This window comes from Myzus persicae, unplaced genomic scaffold, assembly GCF_001856785.1.
Source record: "Myzus persicae strain clone G006 unplaced genomic scaffold, MPER_G0061.0, whole genome shotgun sequence".
NCBI classification, from domain to species: Eukaryota; Metazoa; Arthropoda; class Insecta; order Hemiptera; family Aphididae; genus Myzus; species Myzus persicae.
In genome coordinates, this window is record NW_019104466.1 from 484,601 (window position 1) to 508,254 (window position 23,654).

General features: G+C 29.9%; 2 protein-coding genes across 5 annotated transcripts; one reads left to right on the top strand and one right to left on the bottom strand.

The window, feature by feature from the left end:
• Positions 1-8,442: 8,442 nt before the first annotated feature.
• On the bottom strand, positions 8,443-14,832 carry LOC111042373 (microprocessor complex subunit DGCR8-like). Its single transcript, XM_022326963.1, has 11 exons — positions 14,562-14,832; positions 13,557-13,608; positions 13,352-13,494; positions 13,161-13,272; positions 12,983-13,070; positions 12,797-12,900; positions 11,694-11,846; positions 11,421-11,629; positions 11,246-11,346; positions 8,857-9,025; positions 8,443-8,788 (listed from the first exon to the last, which is right to left on the bottom strand). The coding sequence occupies exons 1-11, from the start codon at positions 14,640-14,642 to the stop codon at positions 8,597-8,599; spliced, it is 1,404 nt and encodes a 467-aa protein (XP_022182655.1). The 5' UTR covers positions 14,643-14,832; the 3' UTR covers positions 8,443-8,596.
• Positions 14,833-20,198: 5,366 nt separating this feature from the next.
• On the top strand, positions 20,199-22,468 carry LOC111042368 (anaphase-promoting complex subunit 10-like). Of its 4 annotated transcripts, none has more exons than XR_002605430.1 (4): positions 20,199-20,244; positions 20,331-20,508; positions 20,593-20,705; positions 21,720-21,833. XR_002605430.1 is itself a non-coding variant. In XM_022326958.1 (3 exons), the coding sequence occupies exons 2-3, from the start codon at positions 20,376-20,378 to the stop codon at positions 22,157-22,159; spliced, it is 573 nt and encodes a 190-aa protein (XP_022182650.1). In that variant the 5' UTR covers positions 20,199-20,244; positions 20,331-20,375; the 3' UTR covers positions 22,160-22,468. The 4 variants fall into 4 exon arrangements, 1 of the variants encoding a protein (XP_022182650.1); XR_002605429.1 differs by lacking the exon at positions 21,720-21,833 and adding an exon at positions 20,815-21,262 and having other exon boundaries at positions 20,593-20,723; XR_002605428.1 differs by lacking the exon at positions 21,720-21,833 and having other exon boundaries at positions 20,593-21,262.
• Positions 22,469-23,654: the final 1,186 nt, after the last annotated feature.

The window sequence follows — 23,654 nt, forward strand, 5'->3', positions numbered from 1 at the left end:
TTTTTGTTCGATTACTGATGGTGTACCTACAACTTCAACCGTCTAGGCCTAAAGGAAGAATGAAAGGAAATCCAGATTAATATCTGGATATTTAACACAACCAAGACGTTGAGAATATTCAGCAACACTCACCACCAGCAACGGTTGTAGATGATGATTATTTAGATTAATTTCCGAATTATGAAAGTAAAAATTCAATATTGACTAGTTTTTAGTTATGGTGTGTTGCTTGGTGAATTAAAACAAACAGTGTAAGAAATCAAAAAATACACTTTAGGTTCTATCTATTACAGTTTGTAAGAGTTTGGGTTTTTGAGGCCCAAAAACTACCCACGAATCAAGGGGGACACTTGATTTATGACCTATAAGCCGAACCACGTGATGACATGACCCTAAGGTCAAGTCGGTGGAACTTATAATCTTTATACACATAGTTACTAACGAAAGTAAGAGATTTAAATACAAAAGAGGTAAATGAATATATTTCGAGTAAAAAGAATAATAATTTTAATGTAATCGTGAAATTATATTTAACACGGTGCAGATTTGAAAATAATAATACATTTTAGAGTTAGAGTTACATTTTAACTTAATGATATTTTACTTTGGCACATGGCGGGTGCACAAATATATAATATTTGTATAAGTACCAGTCAAGTACAAAAAAGAGAACAATATTTTATTTAGCACATGGCAAATGCATAAAAAAAAGGTTAATAATTAAATTTGGCACATGGCAAGTGCATGGGTGCATAATATTTATACGAATACAGGAAAAAACCAAAAATAAAAGATTAATATTTTTACTGTCACCGCAAGGAGGATAATAATAATTTAAATAAAAGAGCTTCAAGGATAGGTATGGACTTAGGTGATTCTTCCACACGACGGGATTATACGTTGCGCGCACTTGGCTATACAGGATCCATGGACATATAACTCATGTCGTGACCACAGGGTTAAGTATGCAAAAAAGCATAAATAATAATAATACATTTTTGCCCGCACGTATGGGAGAGGTTTTGTCACATGCCGTCATTATGTATATATTTTGCTTTAAGAAAAAACGAACCGGGGAAAAAGGGAAAGAAAAAGAAATTGTGATCATTGTAGTTACAAGACAGGGGGGGAAGGGAATAATACTTTACGAAAAATACGACGACGATGATGATGATGATGAAGATGTCAATTGGCCACTTTACCCGCCACTAGCCCAAACGGCCGTGCTTAGCCCATTATGTCGTCTGTGATGCTCGTTGACGAAAATAATAAACAATATGTTCACTGTCAAAAGAAAAAGTGTTGGAGACTTCCACGAGTTTTTTTTTGGAGATCGAGGTGTCCGGGTGTCGTGATTGATGAAACGTGTGGTCCAGCCCGTGGTTGTGGAAAAGGTCACTAGAGAGCCGTTTCTCATTTCGGCCGTTAGTACCTCCGTCGAAGAAATTGTCGAGAGAGAGTTTAACAGTGTCATAGCGTGATGAACTTTTGTACATTAATTATATTTAGGGGACAGGTTGCCCTGTCGGCACGCCGGCGGCCGAAACAGCGGCGCACAACCCCGAAGACGGGCAAGCAGCTGCGACATCGATGCGATGGACACTGCTAGTACGGGGGGTCGGGGACAGATATTGCATAAAAATGTCGTTTTTCATAATAATACTGAATTCACACTTGTATGATAACATAAATTAATTATATATTGGATTTAGCAAGTTTGATGGTACTTATTATTTTAATAAAGTAGCCGGAAAATTCCGGGACGTTACAAATTATAATAATATTGAATATTGATAGGGATTCACGAAATAAAAAAAGTATAGAAAAAAAAGAACTTTCGTGGTAATAAATCCATTAAGTTAATCATTGTCTGCGAAGGTGATTCAGTGATTGGCTACTAATCTAATGAAGGCTTTATATAGAGGATGTCGGAGAATTTTTTTCTCTCTGACCCACGCGTAACATAACAAATTGTACGCTCGCAATAATGATTATAATAATTTAGGTATTTAGGGGGGAGCAATGGGGACATTTACCCCGGGCGGCCAAATATTGACCTATTTAGGGGGCGGTCGGACTACCCGTGGTAACTCGGTGTAGTATTGATCAATAAATATATTTTTTTTTTTTTGAAAGAATTTGTACTATGACTCAACTCTTGTGAACTTAACAGTGCAACGATAACGGATAAATGCTAGCGCCTAGCATAGCATATAATTAATATTATTTTAACATAACCACTGTTGTAGATAGACAACCATGACTTAACCATAAAGAATTATAACTAAAAACGTGTTAAGAAAAATCAAAAAAGTGGATCTATTTTTTGGTTGGGAGGGGGGGGGCGTAAAATTATGGTTGACTCGGGGCCCAAAAATTGTAAATGCGGTCCAGATTATAATCATAATAATTTCTACAACTTGAGTGATATGACCGCTTATATATTGAATGGTAAGATTATTGTCTAAAGTATCTCATAGGCTTTTTATTATAATTTAATTTTAAAACGAGTTATGAGCACTTTAAAATTGTTAATTATTTGCACATCTTATGTTATTTTACAAACGGTAATCATTAAATTATTATATTGTCATACTGGCAAATCGACAGTGTCTTATATTATCATCATACTTATAAGTTATAACTTATGATCATCATTGTTTGGACCCAGTTCCGACTATGTGGATAACATCGCATGGTGCAGACTGCAGATACATCTGCCCGGACCGGAACAAGTACTCCGGGAAGTAGTTAGCCAACAACTAGGTCAGACGTATTACACATGTTTTGTTTTTTAAATTATTTTGCAACGCTTGTTGTTGCCAACATGGTATATAAATCATAAATGTATTATCGCTCTCACTTTCGAGATTGTTTATTATTTATTATGATGACAGATTTGTTTGTAATTTGCGTTAGGACTATAACCTAGTGTATAAGGTACTCGCATGTACTGATGTACGTTCTTATAAGTTCTGTATGCACAATAAATTGTATGCAGTCCACTACTAGGATACTTGTTTCTTTATATATTAAATAATTAATAAGAAAAAAAATCCAACCACAAATGTCGAGTCACAACCACGTCAAGGTTAACCGGATTTCACGACAATCATAGTATCATTGATAATATATATTATATATAATCAATGATAATATACACAAATCGTGAATATACTTCAAATATAGTAATTTTTCTTTACAATTTGTAAAATATTAAACATAATTTATTAAGTGACTATTCGCGACTATGCACAGTGCAATACAAATTATATAATTTATGAAAGGATCGCGAAGATTTACATAATATGCTAAATATACTAATATTTTTGCGATAAGCGCACCAAATAATACACAGAATAAAGGCTATTAGTGCCTCTAAATGCAATAATATTTTACATGGCAATTAGCGTCTTAAACTACTTTAATACAAAATTATGTTTAACCACGTCAATTGGCGCTCGTAATAAAAGCCATTTGTTTTTCGTTGACGTTGTTGAATGGACTGACTATAGCTTGGCCGTGTTAATTAAATATTTGCCATGCATGGCGATTATCGATAAAGCCCAGTGCCATCTACGTACATATTAATACTATAATGTAGTTCACATACGACACAAATACGACAAAGATACCACAAGGACAAAAATTGTGTTGTGTGTTGGCTGTTAGGTCGCGGAGAGGTACGCGGGGAAATGGCATTATTGTTATTTTATTATTATGCGATCGGGCGGCTACAACAATGAAGATCTTCAATTTAAGCGCCACTGAGTACCAGGGTCTTATGAACACATTGCGATGGCAAGCCACACACTTTGCGTGGCAAGGCTATACGGCATACGTATAGGTAGTAGGCACCCACTTATTAGGATCGTAAGATATACATAATATAAGGTAATCATATTATTTTATTACCTACACTATTATTTTACTCATTTTGTCCTATCGGTGTGAAAAAATGCGTTTATGGAATACATACTTCTTTGGTGGAATCCATTGATTTAAATCTAATGAAGTAGATATCTTTAATCTAGTTGATCATCAATCAAAGGTGTCGGAAAATTGTCTTTCACTGTATAAATTCTTAACCCTCTGTAATCTACCCATAATTTAAAACTTTTTTTCTTTTTTTTTCACTAGCACAATCGGGGTACTATAGCGACTGTTACTAGATCAAATTATAAAACAGACCAACAGCCAAATATTAGGTACACAATCTACGACTATCTTCTCGACCGGAAAAAAAATTGGTTGCTCATGTTTTAGTATTATTTTTTTTTCGAATTAAACTATAATCATTTTATGAGCTTATGTTTATTTTGGCTATATATTTAACATTATACTTTATACATATAAAATATTAATAAATTTATAACTAAAATCAGTAAAATCACAGTGTAAATCAAGATTTATATTTTAAAAATAATTTTGTGATATTGCTATAATTGGTATTCAATATTTTTTACATTTTATTGTACTACTGATTTCGATATTATGAAATGTTATCCTGAATTATTTTATATTTGTATGACTAATTAACTAACAATAATAAGATAACTTGATTTCATCATTTTTAAGAAGTGTAGTAGTTAGGGGAGGCTTTAGAGCTTAAGACCCCCCCCCCCCGCCCAAAAAACCCAACATACCCGTTAGTATCACAGCCCTAACAATAAAATATTGAAGCTTAATTCCATTAGAAAAAAACCTTGCTACGCGGTACTGATGTTACTTCATGACATTACTTTTAAAAAGTAATTTTGTTACAATTGTGTTAATATATTTAAAATATAATGACATTAGGTACTACAACATTACTGCAAAAGTAATATTTTGTTATTTGCGTTAAGGATGCTGGATCAGGAACGACAATAATCACGTAAGACATGCCAAAAGCCATAGGCGGATAGGTACTTTTTTATTGGGATATATTATCCCTTTTATTAGGGCCACATATACCTAGGCCCTATATATTGTATTTAAAATAAATTTAACTTCTTTTGAGTTTTATCGTAGACACATTGACTTAACAAATCTGGATCCGTTATTTTTCTTTTTGAAGCTCTACTTGCGAAATTTCGTTTAGACATAAATACATTATTAATAATTATCATATATATATTATTTAATAAATTAAAACACAATTAGCAAAAAGCCACTGTCACAATAGCCAATAGGAAAAGTAAAATAAAAATAATAACACCTGATAAGATTTTAAATAATTACATAGGGTACCTATAGAGTAAGAATAGGTAAATGATATTGTTATACTTGCTTACTTAGTTTATATACTGTTTATTAGTGTTGATGCAAGAGAAAATTATATGCTAGAAATTCACATTAATACACATTATTTAAAAATAGAACAGATCGAATTTATTATGATACAAAGACATGTGTATAAACGTAGATAGTACTTAATACGTCATACTTAACTCTCACCAATCGAAAAATGAATTATTATTATTATTATTATTATGGTTGTTTATTTTTGTTATTCAAACATCGATTATATTTATTTATGTTTACATATTATTTATTTTTAGCACAATAGTACATACAACAAAATACAAATGTATAAATACGGGTATCGACGAGTTTATACTGAGGCCCCTATTGGCCCTAATGGAGAATTAAAATATTACAAATACGCATTAATACTGTACAGCCACCAGGGCACCAGCCAGTATTATAAAAACTTACTTTTATATTATTAATTTTTTATTTTTTAGGATTGGGGCCTCTGAGTATAATATTAATGGGGGCCTACCGGGAAAATCCCGATTTCTCGATGGGTTATTCAACTCAAGGTTAGGTTCGCCGTGGGAATTTATCATTATTACTAAACTTAATGACTAACTTGAATACATAAAATACGAAAATTCTCATTTCTTAAATTGTCGATATTTTATGGAAAAATTTTGAATATGTAGAATCCTCTCGACATTCCCTAACCAACACAATGTCTAATTAATATGCATTTTCAAAATTAAAATCCATAGTATCCAGCTTCTTCAATTTTGTCTTTGAATAGCATGGAGTATATTTGATAAAATGTGTATCTTTTACATGATCCTGCGAGTGCGGAAATTTATATGCGGGCTGTGCGCCATCGGTGTTCGGACGCCCGGTACTCGATAACGAATTTTTTACTAGTTGTACACACTGCAACATTCATTTAATTTTCACACAGTATCACAGGCCACAGCTTAAATATTAAAATATAATCGCTATATGAAATGACTATATATTAGTAATATTACTCCTTAAAACTCGCCAAACTTCAACCCCCTTCTGTGTATCAAAGCCAGTTTTTCATAGGCATTTTCCGCAATTCCATAAAATTTGAAAATTATTTTTAAAATTTTAATTACTACCTTAATTATTACACTCTACTTATCTATTACTCGATACTTATTTGGAGGTAAAGGGGTTTGATAGGTGTATTATATATTTATATTCATACAAATGACATCACAGGAAAAACTCTTAAGTATGAGACCTCGTACCTCATACCTCGTTGATATTTGATCATTTTTTCTTTTATCTGAAAGATGAGAACTTTTTGCAAGTTGGATTAAGGTCCAAATTTTCATTTCACTTAAAAGGGTGCTTGAAAAATAACAAATATTGTGCATTATTAAAATACATATGTATTTTAGTTCCTATAATTATAATTTTTTAAATCGAGCTTTGATCTAAACTGAAGAATGTTCTCTTATTTTAAATAAAAAATAAATTAACGGAAGCTGACTATTCTACAAGGCGTGTAAGTTGTACCTAAAGAGATGTTTTTGTTATAAATACACGACGACACCCTTAAGTTACTTCCCAACACTGTCTGAGATATAAATTAGGTCCTAAATTTAGGATTACCGTGTATGTTTATTAACATAATTATTTCAGTTGTTAAATATTTATAATATTGATAAAGTGATAACTAATTTTGATTAGATATAGAAATGGTGCATGTACTCATGAGTAGAAGTGTTCAGTTCTCTACTTAAAAGCTCCTCATTTTTGCCAAATGCTTATAACTATGTTATATACTTATAAACAATGATCTTTAATAGGTATTCACTTTACGCATGTAGACTAAGTTCTTTATAAATTAAGTTAATAAGATCTTGGTTTGAGCTAAAAAATTTTAACCAAATAATTAATATAGTTACATTTAATACATTGATATGTATATTTTAAGGCCCACACCATGCAGTAGAACATATGTACAAAAATATTGAGCTAAAGCTAAACAAATTATTTTTATTGTATTTGTAGGGTATCTAATAGTATATGACAAAAAATTTTAAACTTAAAATATAATTTTCTTACTAAGTTAATTACATAATATGTAATATTATGATCCTCAAATTTAAATTTATTGTAAAATATCATACCAGGATATTTTACATTATCCAATTTGCTCAAACTCAAAGGTATACAGTTATATGTATGTTTTAAACACATTTGTAATATAAATGTATGGCCACATATACTCGATGCACATTAATATCATGACCAGTCGCTACTGGTAGAGATAGATATTTCGTATTTTATTAATGTTCAATATTATAATTTACCTAGTAATATTTATTTAAATTAAGTTGTAAATTATTGTTATTGCACAAACTTTTAAATTTATCCAAGAATATATTGGCAATTTTAAACAAATCATTATAATTTTCATGTTTAAATAAAATTACTCTATCATAATAGCATAACAATATAGTTTTGCATTAAAGTTTAAAAGGCAATTCATATATATAATAAATAATATAGGATAGTATAAGTTAATTCAATTTTAATATTTTTAGTAAATGATCTAAAATGCAATATTTACTTAAGCATTGTGTTTGTTTCAAATAACAAAAATAATAGTACATATAATACATTTTTAGTTAAGAATACTCTGAAAATTCCATTTGTTATACCTTAGGTATCTATAGGTGGACATTTCTTTAGCGTCAAGATAACTGATCAAGTAATAAGTGATAAACGCTCATTAATAAGCAAACAATTTTCTTAAATTGAATCAGTTGATTATATATTTTAATACTTATAAATTTATAAAAAATAAATGGTACCTACAAGTTTTATAAAATGTATAAATCAAAGCATAATACAAAAATATATTAAAAATAATGTATAATACTAGCAAAATATGATCACCATTACACAGATACAGTTGTAATTATTAACTTTTTTCAAAAACATTTTAATTACTACCTAGTGACATTTTATTCAACCAAAATAAAATTGTTTAAGACAGAATTTAAGCATCAACATTATTCCAAGATAAATATATAATTTATAGTATAAATAAAACATACTTGGGTTTCTATATTTTACACTAAATAATATTTATTAGAATAAACTAGATTAAATTAAGTTGTAATTACATAATAATTCTAAGAATACAGGAAAATGTGGTCTATGAAATACAGAGTAATATCAAAAATTATATTAAGAGTTCCTGAAAGAGTGGTATACTAAATTATATAATAAATAGTAGTAGGAAAAACTTAATATTGTTATGACATTTCTCCTGTTTGCATCAAGGCATTATTATATTGTTTTGAAATAATTTTTTCATTTTCTTTCAATCATTCGTTTGTGATTCCAGTTTTAACATTGCTGTTCTCAACTTTTGAAGAAGATTAACATCTGGACCATTTCTAATTTTTTCGGTTTTGGATTCAGGTGAGTTTGGTTTGTTCTCATTGTGTTCAAAATGTTGATTGCTATACAATCTTAATAAAGATCCAAAGTAATGAACATGAGGGTGCAATATCTAGAATCACACAAAAATTAATAGGAGAAAACAGAAGAATAGTTTAGTATTTATTGTTATATGTTAACCTTTAATAGAGCTTGAGCCCCTTTTTGGCGACCATCACGTTTATTTTTACAAATAACTGTTGCAGAATATTTATCTACAGTCATTGTGCAGCGATAAAAATTTTCTGTATCAGACCCACTTTGCATCTGTTCCACTTCACTCAATAGATTTGCACCTTCGCCAAAATTTCTATAAAAAAAACTTGCCTTTGAAAATATTAAACAAATACCTAACCGATTGTTATTATGAGTATTTCAAGTTAAGATAAGTGATTGAGTGGGCTAAATATCTAATAGAGCAGAATCAGATTTTAAAAAGTCAAGGCACAATTAATATGAACCAATGTAGAAAAAATAAGTAAAATTAGTCATGAAACGATGATGGTGGTATAGGTTAGTATTTATAACCTGAATTCATAAAAAAAAAAAAACTTAAAAGTATCTTCACTGCATGCAGATATTTTGGGCATGTATATACCTTTAGGCTACTGACTAATTTACCATGAGAATAAGTTAATAATATAATTATGAGAAATTATGATCTAATTACAAATACCAATATTTTCTACCTACCGACATCGTCAAGCAACGATCAACCAATATTGGTTTTATTTATATAATTTATTAAGTACTAGATACTTTTTTGACATGTGTAAAAAATGAACAATTGTTATGGGTGTTGAAGTTGGAACTTTGACAAAATTAGTTATCAATTTATTATTACAATAAAATACAGTTATGGTAATCAATATAGACTGGTAGATCGTTTCCGCTAAGAATAGTTTTCCATAAACAATGATTTATCATTGAATTAAAATTGAACACAATAAACATTACAGAGACCTAATCAATGGCAAGTAATAAGCATAAGAATGTAGAATTTTAGTTTAATCTAACTTGAGTCTTCTAGTTGTTTTTGTAATTGTATTGTAAAAGATTTGAAGTAAGTACAATTTAATTTCTCCATTTTTAGTTATTTTAACAATTAATGTATTGATAAAATAATTCCATAGAAACAGAAGAAAATAACAATATTTGTTTTTACTTTAATCTTTTGTTAAATTGCCAAATATTATAAACGCTATATTTTTAATAGATATTAAATACTAATTATAATTATTATGCTGTAAATAAGTACCAACCTATAGTATATTATTAAATTGGAAAAAGAATATAGTCACACAAATTTAGTACACCGATAAGATAATAGAATAACATCACGCGACCGCTGCCGTTCCAATGTAATTGGTAAAGTGGAAGTGAGGCACTGGCCGGGTGATGAGTAGAGCTGAGTTCATTTCCCTCTGGTAACACTCTTTGTGTAGCATAAACTTATAGAATGGCCCCATACATAAGACATATACATGTAGAAATAATATGTTTTTATTGTGAATTATTGTGATTTGTGGAACGCTTACTTTCAATAATTAAAAAAAAAATTAAAGCTTAAAATACCTACAACTATATTTTTTTCCACAAGACAAACATTCTGTTTAATGCACATTGAATGATAGCGGGAAGTTCAAATCCTCTCCACTTAACTACCAGTAAATGGAACTGTATGTGGCATACACACCCGAGTTTTAGTCAGTGTCCGATACATTACTCTAGTGGAAACGAATATACATTTTGCAGAATAAACAAAATAAAAAAAGTGGGCAAGTAACCGCTTTAATGTGCAGAAGATTTGAGTAAACAGTATACCTCCATAGAGTAACTGTTATGGGCATATTATATTTGAATTTGATGATAAATCATTGCATATAAAAAACCATTCTGAGCAGACAATCAATCTGTATTACTAAGTATAATTTATCATAATATATATTTTATACCGCTATTATATTAATTTATTTTATACTATTAGTAATCTATGTAAATAAAAATCCATTACCGCATGTATGGAAGATCATTACTTGAGAACGTCTCTAGTGATTTGAGTTGATTTTTTCTGTTATTTTTGTAATTTTCAGGATAAGTTTTGTATGAAGCACATTTTTTTAAGTCTGATTACAAAACTTAAAATGGGAGTTGCTAAAGTTAAAAGACTTAAAAACTACTGAACCGTTTTCAATAAAAATTAGACTCCTTGAAACTTATTTTTTCAAACTATTAATTTAACTAAAGGGTAGCTTACACATATTTTTTGTCACTGTAATGTCTGGAGGGACATCTAGTCTATATTATTATGTATAATTGTGAAATTAGTTTTTTAGTAACGACTTATCTCAGAAAAAACTGAATGAATTCAAACGGGGTTTTTTCAATTTAAAGAGTATAATATACTCTTTCTCCATAATAATATTATGGAGTAAATTTTAGGCATACTTTTATGGACTCAACTCCTGTCCACAATTGAAAGATAAAATAGGAATACACCAGTTTTAAAAAATTAAATATAACATCATACCTTTTCACACAAAGCTGTAACATTTCATATGGTGTGGATTCGGTAGATTCAGCACACATTTGTGGTATAATAGGATCTTTTACTTTTAATTTGTCAAAGATCTGAAGCATACATGCAAGTAAGAATAAATTGAATAATTGTACCAACAGAAATGGTACTTACTAAAAATACTTACTTTGTATTGTTCAAGATAATTATTCTCTTGAATTTCATTCTTGGTTTGACTTAACTTATCAATCTGAAATTGTTTGACGGAAGGTAATAATATTTGAAGAGTAGCTCTCGCAGAATCGATTTTAGCTTGTTTTTTGGTTGAGCCCGTACCCATACCATATTGTATTCCATCTAAGACTACGGTGCATAAATATGGATATTTAGATTGTTCTAAAAAAAATAATTGTATATTATTAATTCTGTACATGTTAATCATTTTGTACTTCATACTAACCAATTTCTTTAACCACAAATGAATGACTTGAAGTTTTCATTACACGTTGAATGTATTCATACAATATACCAATGTAACTTTTACTTTTTAAATTAATTATATATTGCAGATTTTCAGGATCAGTGAATGTAAGTATATTACTACTCCTTGTGACTAAAATTTTAAATATATGAAATTAGCATAGATGGAAAATTGATATATCAATACAAATGAGTAAAAACTATTATATTCAAATAGCAAATTACTCAGTATACTCGGTTCAAATAAGATCATGACTCGGCAGACGAGTTGTGAGCATGAGCTTGGCTTTTTTTGAGCGTCGACTTAGTAGAGGAAGTGTCTAATAAAGCGTCTGATAGACGCCAGACAAAAACTGGTTGTTCCGGGTCATGATCTTATTTTAAACAGAGTATAGTAACAGTAATACAGTGAGTTATGGATGTGATCACTCATTTTAGAATCAACCATTTATTGGAATCAAAAAAAAATCCTAAACCAAATCTTATGTAAATAATGTTAAATTTTCCTTTTATTACAGTAACTATATACCGGATAATTGAATCACTTTGATGAATATTCTTATCATTTTTATTTTTCAAACTGCTTCATTTATCAGGCCAATTGTATTTTTGAACATATCTGTGTGACAGAAACTAAATGGTTAAAATGCTAATGTAGATGAATCTTTGATATAATGGTTTAAACAAGCTAGAAATGTAAATTTACCAGTTAGTTATTCTATTTTAGAAGAATAAGCTATAAATTTAGCATTAATTTAGCTTTACATAATGATGATGTATTTAATTTTATATTACTAAAAATTATATACCATGAATATGGGTTGTAATTTCAGGCTAGTAGGAAAATTAAGTTAGAAGATTCTAGAGTGTAATCAAAAATTAAAAGTTTCTTTACATGATTTTAAGTTTATTTTTTATTGTTTTAATTTGTATTTAGTTTTAAGTATATGTATCTAAAAATATAGAATCATTAAAAAAAAAATGTTTTATTGAATCTATTAGTTAGTAGAATCAAAATAGCCTGGACCAATGTGATCACATTAATGGAACTCACTGCAGTACTAATTATTATTTTTTTCTTACCAACAGGATCGGTAGCAGTTGAAATTGGTGTTGATCTTTGAAGATATTTCATCTTTGCATTGGCTTTTTGTTCGCGTATATATTCTCGGCGCTTTCCCCACGAACTATACAGAAACAACAATGGTAAGTAAGACATATTTAAATAATAGTCCTAAAAGAATTAATATTTTAATAATAAATATTTACTGAAATTTATGACATTTAATATTTCTAAATTTGAATATTTTACTACAGTAATTTCGATACTCTGCATGGCTCAATGTTAAAGGACATGCTGAAAAACAATTTAAAATACATACACAATTTTTTTTAACACTTAGGTATAATGCAATAAAAATACTGTAAAATATTGTACAAATATTACTGTTTGCAGGAGAGATTGAAGATGAGGATGAAGCAACATTGATTTCATTCTGGGTTTCATTATTTAATTTCTGATACAAACAAGGTACATTTTCTACTGGAATTTCATGGTTCTAAAAATTAAGATACATTAAAAAAAATTTAATGAAACAAAAATAATTTGAAAAAATTCAATTTATAACAAGCACTAACTTTAAGACTGTTAACTCCTAGAAAATATGGCTTTGAAAATGAACACACTCTTGTTTCTGTATTCATATAAAGTGGCATACCACTATCATGATCTATTTTTTCCCATCCCTCTGGTAAATCATTTTCGCTACAACTGTTTTCATCTAACCCACATAAAGAAAATTTTTATTGGTTAATATAATAAAACAAGTTTATTAAAATTTACCATATTGACGAGTTGTTTCTTCTTTTTTGTATTCATGTTCCACAGTGGTTGCCTTTTGGTTGCAGAAAATAAAATAGTTATTAATTATTTTAATAGGAAATGATTATAGACCAGTATTTTATACTTAGTTGAAATCACAAGTTATATAACTAACAACATAAGTTTTACATAAAGTAAGAAGCAAAGTTCCAAATATGTGTAGGTACCTAGGTTTGGCTTGATGGAATTTAAGACAAGAAAAATACACTAGCATTATATAATTGTTCACAAGTACCGCTGTCAAGATCAGCTAGTAGTAAACATAATTGAAAATCATCTTGTTATGCTTACTTAACTAAAATAATATGTACTTTTTGTCCATGAAACACCTCACCCCCTATCCAAAATTAGTCGAAACGTTTGAAACTAAACAACTAAACAATAATTAGGTACTGTGCAAATTATTATTTTGAGCATAAACTGTTATTTACAATATTTTTTATTTGTTAATTTGAATTAAAATATTACTCTTGTACAAATGATGAATAGTATAAGGTACAATTATATTGAGTATAATATACATTATGTCATTATGAACAATAATAATAATAATAATATACATCGAAGTTAAAACAGAAAAAGCTGACATGTATTTTCAAAATTTTTTTAAATTTTATACCTAATAGATTAAAAACAAAAACTTTAACACCTTAAAGGAAAAACAATAAACAAAATATGCAACAAGTGTATATAGTAGCCTGGAACAATGTTGTATCTGGATGTGTCTAAAGGTGCCCCCTACGAGTGAATTCTAAATACAAGTTTGGTTTGCCGGTACCGATGTCCGGTATTATATTATGTAACATATCGAACATAAATCCTCGAGTCAGAACTTATTGTCAATATAATACCCACTTTGTCCTGCCCCCAAATTGATTACACACGAGCTATGGACACCTGTTATTCTGTATACGCTAGGGTCGCCCCTATGTCATTTAGCCCGACGAGTGTAATCGAAAAACATACCTTCGGCTGCTGCTGCATATTATGGTCATCATCGCCGTCGTTCGAATCGGATCCGGGGGCTAATTTTTCAGTGTAGGACATGACGGCGGTGTGGATGTCGTTGTCGAGGCCAGGTGTCAATGGTGGCGATAAACCGGGAACTGAGATAGTATATTATGACATCGCTGTGGTCGTTCAGTCAGCAACTCAGTAGACGGCTGCTACAGCCTCCACTCTCCGGTATGAATTACGCAGAAGTACAGAAAACATAAAAGAATAGTACCTACATATAGAATATACGAGTATTACGCATGGATAATAAAGAGATGAATAGACTATTGGAGTTTATCATTCATTCCTGTAGTACTATCAATTTGAGGTTATATAGGGTAGATATTAATCGCGCGCAAACCTACAGTATTTCAATTATACTACTAATATTTGACCAATACTTACATTTGAAAAAAAACAATACTTAATTTGATAATTTATTGATCCATATTTTGTTTGTCTCATTTATTCTATTCATATCCAAAATTAATGAATTCTTTGTACCTATTTGAAGTTTGAACATAACCTTAAATAATACAACGTGTAAGAGAGAGAACAGTCTTAAAGACGTTTTCTCTCTCCCACAAAAATAAACACAACCCCGCACAGTGTTAATATAGCCATGGCTTATCCATATATATGTATTATCTATGGTATTGTGGTGAACCTTCACCACATAATTCCCCTCCGGGGCAGGTAAACGTGTTGAACAGTTGGTCACAATGTTTTAGGCGGCACAACCGGTCGCCTACTCGGGCAGCGGCGCCCCCCCCCCTCTGTTGTTCTTTATTGATCCGAGCTTATCGACCGACATACCGCACGAGCGACTTTCGATCGACCTCCATTTTGTTGCACCTTTTAAACGTCACTAAAACCTCGTGACCACCGTCATCGTGTTTCATCCGCGATTACCTTGTACACCCAAAATTGTTATACCCTTACGCCGATCGACGCCGAATTTGTTATTTTGTTTAGTCAATAAACGTAACTTATTTACTTTTACTATGTTTCTCTGTTCCCTCATTGTCATCTCCTACCTCCATACAGCTATCACGTGTGAATGATCGTTGGAGGTCAGCGCGACGTCGGTAACATTCGTTTACGCTAGTTCACTCAATACTAGAATACGGCAGGTTACCTGGCATTTTTATCTTGCTAAAGATCAAGGTCTGAACGGGAACAATACCTTTTAATCATACCAGGGATATGACACTGTATGAATTAGCCGAATCAGGCGATTGCGGCCTTTGAACACCGCCATGGCATACGTGAAATAGGGAATGGTAAACAAGCAGTACTTTGGCCTTTGAAGTAGTAAACGTTTCCTGAATACAAGGTTCCAACTTCATGTTGGTGTATGGGCTTGTTTCCTGGATTCAGACTTCAGTTCTTAGATAAACTAGAACTCGATCAGCTGATCAAGTGTCATTTCTATATTGTTCTATGATCATAGATATTAGATTCTATAGATCATCATCTATACCTATCTAAAATATGAGCTCTTTCCTGCAGTGTTTTTAGATACTTCGGGAGTGAGTAATACTTTATCACTGTTATAAATTATGTCAAAATTGTTACTTACATATTATATTATATCATACTACTATATAAAATAGAACCCCCTAGTATAGTTTTCACTAATCAATAGGTCTAGATTCAGGGAAGGTTTTAATATACAATTTATTCGTATAACTTGATTGATAAAATTACAAAATTATTTGTGCCATACATCCGTGTATTTTAATAGCATAAAATTATCGCCTCGTGCACAGATTTCTCTTCCACAATGGCACATTTATAAGACTTAAAAGAGTGTTTCGAGTTCGAACCACTGTATCAGGCACTTTTTTTTGTGTCGTTTTTCCGCCTTTTACTTAGCTATTAGTTTTCAACGATTATTATATCGGTTATATAGCGTAATCTTAGTTTTGTTTGTAGAAACATAATAACTGAGTCATTTCAGTATACAGATAACACATTAATTATCGTTGTCGATACGCATGGTGTGGGGGAACTGCTGTGCGTATGTTTTTTGATGTCTAATTTCCTGGACATAATTGAAAATGTTTACCCAGATTTATCTAATATTTCGACTGAAGCGTCGAGTTGGATTCAAGAAAGGGCAATATTTATCAAAAAAACAAATGACATGATACTGTTAAAATTCAATGCTCCAACAAAAGTGAACTATTCTGTTGACACTGTTTTAAACACAGAGGAGGCAATACATTATCCAACTGAATTTTTAAATTCTTTATCTCCTTCAGGGACTCCACCACACAAATTAATTCTAAATGTACGTTCTCCTATAGCAGGGATGGCAAACCTTTTGAACACTGCGTGCCCAAAATTAGTAATAACCTTTTTTTAGAGCGTGCCATTAAAAAAATATTTTGTTATACTATAATTTGATTGTATAATGAATGTATTAGAATAAAAAGGTTAGTTTAGGTTATTAGAATTTAGAGGTCCTATAATATTGGCGGAAGCAATGCGAAATGCGTCAACGATTTCTAACTAATAAAAAAAAGTCCTATATTATTATTTATAATAATAAAAATGTTCGCGTGTCCACACAATCTTTTCGCGTGACATCTCGGGTACGCGTGTCATGGATTTGCTATCCCTGACCTATAGGCTATAATTTTACTTCGTAACTTAAGTGCACCAAAATTATGCAACGGTACAAGATTACAAATAAAATCTTTAAAAAACTGTCTGCTTCAGTGTATAATCCTTACTGGCTGTGTAGATGAGGAAATGGTCTTGGTTCCTTAAATACCAATAATACCAACCAATTTGCCATCCCAGTTCAAACGGCTCCAATTTTCCGTGAAATTAAGCGTTGCAATGACTATTAATAAAGCACAAAGTCAAACATTAAACGTTGCAGGTTTAGACTTAACCGTCCAGTGTTTTTCCCATGGTGAATTGTACGCAGCTCTGTCACGCGTCACAGGCAAACAAAATCTATTTGTGCTGGCCCCAGAAGCGAGGCACTTAAAGTGGTGTATACAGAAATATTTAATGCTTAAGACAAATTGATATAATTGACAAAAAATAAAAATCATACATATAACAAAACAAATATGTATATTCCGCACTTATATATAAAATTATACTAAAAAAAATAATTAAACAAACTTTTCACATATTCCTAAACATATATAAATGTACTGAAATCTAGCAATAGCAAAGCATTGCTCGGTCAGCTAGTAATATATATAATATATTACTTGTAATTGCCATCAGGCATTAATTAGTTAAAATAAAATAAATGATTGCAAGCATTTTGTTAACAGAAAAACAAATAATTCTAACATTTAATCCACTATTAAAACAAATGTATCTAATGGTTCAGTACCTAATATTCATTCATATTTTATCAAACAATATAGACAATTCCACATCAAAAAGTTATATATTTTAGACTCTGAGCAACATACTTAATATTTTAGAAAAGTTATAATTATAGACTTAAAAAAACAATTTTAAATTCATAAAAAAAAGATTACATATTTTAAATAAATATACTCTAGTTATGCTATATTAATTATGTTGTCAAGTTAATTTTTGATTGTGATGACACCTTCAATCAATGGAATAAGAACAAAACGACTATACATGTTTTGACAAATTACCACCAAATCTAATAAGTTTACAGTAATAAGTCTCCTGAAACATTTAATTTATACCAAATAAAGTGGAATTATTTTTTTTTATTAATGAAAATTATATTACACCTATTACCTTTGCATCCTGACGACCATAAATTAACATTTTGTAAATAATATGAAACCAAATGCATGATAACTTCTATCACGTGCAGCTCACTTGTCTTTTGCCACCGTGAATCATTAGTAGAATAAATCCTTCAAGACAAATTAATTAATTTAATGATTTTAAATGATAACACTTAAATGACACAGCTGTGAATAGATAAAATATATTACTTTTTATGTATTGCCATCAGACATTAAATAGGAGCACCAATATTTAACATAGTTGTGTATACAAATTCTAAATCTCAACTCAAGTTATAGTTCTTTTTTTATAGTCCGCAACTATTTTATATAAAATTAATTGCCTCGACCCCAGGTAACCACCTAATTATACACCTACCTACATTTTAAAATTCCATTTCTATTATTTATATTTATATGCATTTTGACATTTTACGTCGAAATATTTTATACATCTCAGTGGGTAAGTCACAGATCAAAATAGTAAAACTAAATTTTTTTTTTTAAATATTACCCTAGTAGTTTTAAAACTTGATATTCAAGATTAGAATGTGACAATGAAACTATTCGGCTTATAGATTTACCATCAGGTCCAAGATCATACAATTTAATTGAATTATTTTCGGCCTGAATACTATATAACAAGAATTTCACCTTGGGTGAAATCAGCGGATGGAATGAATCGTGTTCAAAATTACGGCGAAGTTAGAATCTGGCGATCGGACTTAGTTTTCAAGTTTTAGCTATTTAAAGTTCGAGACCCACCCAAGGTGGTTTTACATAACAAGCCGATGGATGTTTTTGATTGTAATTGTCTGAGCGAGCACAGTGGACCACGTTGGTGCATAGTATGTAACTACAATAAATTTCAATTAGCAATAACTTTAAAACCGAGTTCGACCTCTAAATTCTGACTTCGCCGTCGTTTTCAACATTCTGAACAAATATTGTTGAAACAAAAAAAAAATGCAAAAAGGGTGTCCTAAAAAACAGATAAGTCGCAAATCAGCATTGACGCTTATTGATCTTCGTTGCGAAGTTAATATATTATTTGTATTATTTATTATTTATCAGTTATCACGGTACAGCATATCGTCGCTATCGTCTAATTGGTGTAATTGATAAGGAAAACACGAATATGACGTGATCAACAGCCCAGGTTAACAACAGTAAGGCCCTATCGGTAGTGCTTTGACAACAGCAGCCGTGACCAGGGCCGGTTGTCGCTGGGGGTGACTTCCTTCTTAGTTTTCTTATTTAACTTAGGTCAGAGGTCTACGTCTATCCGTAGGCTGAAGGGTAGGACGGGTTTACTCGAGGATTTACTTGAATAAATTAGGTCATCCATATGCCCCCACCATCCCCCCCTCAATACTCTAAATAGTATAATATTGTACATTATACTTATGGCACTTCGGTACCTAGATATTGTTTGCGCGATAAAGCTCTAAGGTTGGAACTTGGAAAAGAAGGTTATTAAAATTAAGACTTGTTAGATTTATAAATAATTATTATAATTTATCTTAATCATTGCCCTATATTGTACGACGTGTTAGGTTAATTGTGATTTTACCATCGTTCTAACTCGTTGTAATACGTATGTTTCCCGAACCAAAAAACCAAAAAACCAATGAATATGGTTTGTAGCTAAAGCGAATTTGTTCCGGCCATATTCTACCACGTACATGATCTAATGTAGTAGTATTACGTAAAAATGATTATTATCATTAAGTTCATATTGTACAGTATAATGTAATCTATGTTATTATCTATAAACTTTGGCCAAACCACAGCTGTTTACGGCGATAAGAAAATTAACAATCAATATTGAATATTTTAATATTAATAATTATAATATACATTAGTTTTTTAATTGTACCTATTACCTACGGAGTACAGGCTACAATTAGGTAGGTATTCGTCATATTTTATTATTTTGTAATTGTCGACCTACTGTTCTTACCTATTGTTTATTTTGTTGGGTTCGTTTACTCAGGATGCTACTATTTACTTTTGGGTAGTACTAAACAGTACGAGTTTGATGCAAATGTCGGCTTCAGGCGACTATTGGTCGTTCTGTCTCGAGACGATCAACCCAATGCAAGATGTACGTGCTGGACTGGTACGTGAGGTGGGGTCGTTAGTGACATGGTCGGTGTCATCATGTAAATCTGGTATATAACTATGACATTACCTATTATGCTTTAATTGTTATGTTATATCTTGCAGTGTTGTACCTAGAAAATTTTTATGTGCAGGTGAAATATTTATTCATCCCCGAGTTCATCCTTACCATTTCTGAAAAAATGTAGTCAATCAATTTGGCCCAAAAGCAATTAAATAATTTAATTGTAACGTGAGAAAGATATTTGTGTGTACCTATAGTAAAGTAAAGTATCATATTATTTTGATAGTTAGGAACCCTTGAATTATGAGTGAACGATGGTAGGTATGCTTGATTCGATTATGATTTTTTTTAGATATTCAATGTGAAAATTAAAATTTTGCAACTACAATATTCGTCAATTTAAAATAATATAGTATAATATGTTCATTGTACTGATATTTTTTTATCTTAATGCAGTATGAAGGGGTTTTACAAGGGTTTTACTATACTGAGAAGATAGCTAAGTATAGTATAATATATACAATGATATGAAACATGATAATATTAATTAATCAATTGTATTTATTTATTTATATTTGAATTTATAGTATAATAATACATACCCGTATTAGATCTGTTTAACCTGTCATTTGTATCACTATATAAGGTCCATTAATATTTAGTTAGCATCGCCATATTGTATTTTCATTGTTATTTACTAAGTGTTTAATTAACATGAACATTGAAACCAACCCCAATTTCGAATTACTAAAAGTACGGAACTGTACAAAATAACCTGTGAAATGAGCCAAGGTACATATTTAAACGCTTAAAAAAAAAAATATATATTTTATAAATAAAAAATGAAATAAAAATAAAAAAATAATAATGTTACAATATTTAATAAATGTTTTTTTATTTTTTTTTTAAATATGTGTATTATAATTTATAGATATAAAAAGTACAAAGTTTATTTAGTATAATATAAGATATAATACAAAACAGTATTATATGCTGCAAAATAAAAAATCATTAGTTATCAGATTATATTTCCGATAGTGCTATTAATAATATGTTATATTAAACGGTTAATTCAATTAATGAGGTTCTGTTGTATTACAATATCATTTATTTTGGATCGAGTGGTCTGAAGTATATTCTTGTAAAAAGTGTGTCCCCCTCACCATGATACCAATGATGTATTATTATATTAATATTCTTAATACTAAATTAACTACATAGCAAATCAAAATCATTAAACATGCATTTTTTGATTAGGTTTTGGTGTGAATCACTTAAGAGATGACAGTATAGAAACATATTGGCAGTCATGCGGACCACTTCCACATTTAGTTAATATTCAATTTAGACGTAAAACTGTTGTGAGTGATATATACATATATGTTAACCATAGACTTGATGAAAGCTATACACCAAATATCATATCAGTCCGCACAGGTACAAATTTTAATGACTTACAGGAGGTTGAGTTAGTTGAACTGTGTGAACCATATAGTTGGATAAGGATAAAGATAAAAGATATATGTAATTTATCATTGAAAACCCATTTACTGCAAATAGCAGTTTTAAAAAATCATCAAAATGGAAATAACTGTCATATTAGACTAATTAAAATACATTCACCTGTTTCTACTAAAGATTTTCTTCTGGGCAATTTTAGCACTGTAGAAATGCGACAATATACAACTATAAAATAAATTTTTTAAACTTTCTATTAAGTACATTCTAAGTCATTAAATTACCCATATTAAAATTCATGAATAATAATAATAATAAATATAATTTAAAATTAATTTATATCAGACTTCATGATAAATAATATTGCAAAAATGTTCTCATTTCAACAAAAGTTACAAAATAACTGACAATCCTTAACCGAGACTTAAAATAAATTAGTGTAGACGCCATAATATCACAGATTATATAAATATGTGTTAATATAAAATATATTAACACATTGGTACACAACAGTATTTTTTATCTGTCCTTTTGTGTATTATAGTTAATTTAATCAAACATTTTGTTTTAACTTGTATAAGTTTCACAAGTTTTAAACAGATTTTTAAATATGTCATCTATCTTTAAACATTTATTTTATTTGTAAACTTACTTTTATTAAATTTGATACAAATAATCTTATCATTATTAATATTAATCGTTTTTATTTTGTAAATTATCATAAAATAACTATATAATAGAAGTTTTTAAAAAATGTGCAACATTTTCATTAATAGAATGTGAACAGTGTATTGTTAATAATAGTTTTATTGTATTATAAACATCTTAGATACTAATTGTATTTACTATTGTATTGTAATATACTATTTCATATTTCAAGTAGGTAGGTATTAAAACAGTTTTCTACCGGTGTTTCTTAACGAACAAGTGTGCTGTGAACAGGCTGTAGGTGTAGGCCACTATCATATTGTGGTATTTTCACGCCTATTGTATTATTATAAAAAAAAAAAATTTCCCAGTATATATTATGTACAATACTACTATAATATTTTTTCAAAATGTCTTGTAATAAAAATGAAAAATTGAAAACCTCTGTATGATTCTTATGACATTTGACATGACATGTAACAGTGAAACCTGTTTATGAGGCCATTTGATATAATCACGGGGCAATCAAACACATCCTCTAAAGACAGGGACTTTTAAAAAAACCATCTTTTTGCCAGAACATTATCATTTTTTTTTCCATTGAAGAGAGGTGTCTATTATATACAAGTGTCCTTAAAGACAGGTTTCACTGACTTTATACTACATTATACTAAATATTTTTTTAATATTTCCACTTGCTTTGAGTTGATTCTACACATTTGAAACTTGTTTTAGTTAATATTTTATTTTATTTTCTATTTTTCTTTATTTTCTAAAAATGTCAATAAGTTTTTTTTATTTATTAAAAGGTTTAAAAATTTAATACTATGTTCCTGAAAAGTTATTTTAATAGTAGTTTAAAAATATTAAAGGTACATATGCACAACTATTTTTTATAAACATTTCAAGTTCATATTTTGAAAATAATTCATCAAAATTACCAGGGCCTTGTCTTTCCCTCCTCTCCATAGGTTAACTATCAACTATTTCTCTATTTATATTATATAACCTACATTTTTATTAGGTGTACTATTAAATCAATATTGTGCATATTGTATGTAAGACTACCGGGTGCCTCCCTCTTCC

Excerpts from the sequence above, each read along its gene's own strand:
- LOC111042373 (XM_022326963.1), bottom strand. The coding sequence starts at position 14,642 with ATGTCCTACACTGAAAAATTAGCCCCCGGATCCGATTCGAACGACGGC. Across the intron at positions 13,071-13,160 it reads TTCAATCTCTCCTGCAAACA|CATGTCCTTTAACATTGAGC; the intron begins GTAATATTTGTA and ends ATTGTTTTTCAG. Across the intron at positions 12,901-12,982 it reads ATTAAATGTCATAAATTTCA|TTCGTGGGGAAAGCGCCGAG; the intron begins GTAAATATTTAT and ends GTTTCTGTATAG.
- LOC111042368 (XM_022326958.1), top strand. The coding sequence starts at position 20,376 with ATGCAAATGTCGGCTTCAGGCGACTATTGGTCGTTCTGTCTCGAGACG. Across the intron at positions 20,509-21,719 it reads GGTGTCATCATGTAAATCTG|GTTTTGGTGTGAATCACTTA; the intron begins GTATATAACTAT and ends TTTTTTGATTAG.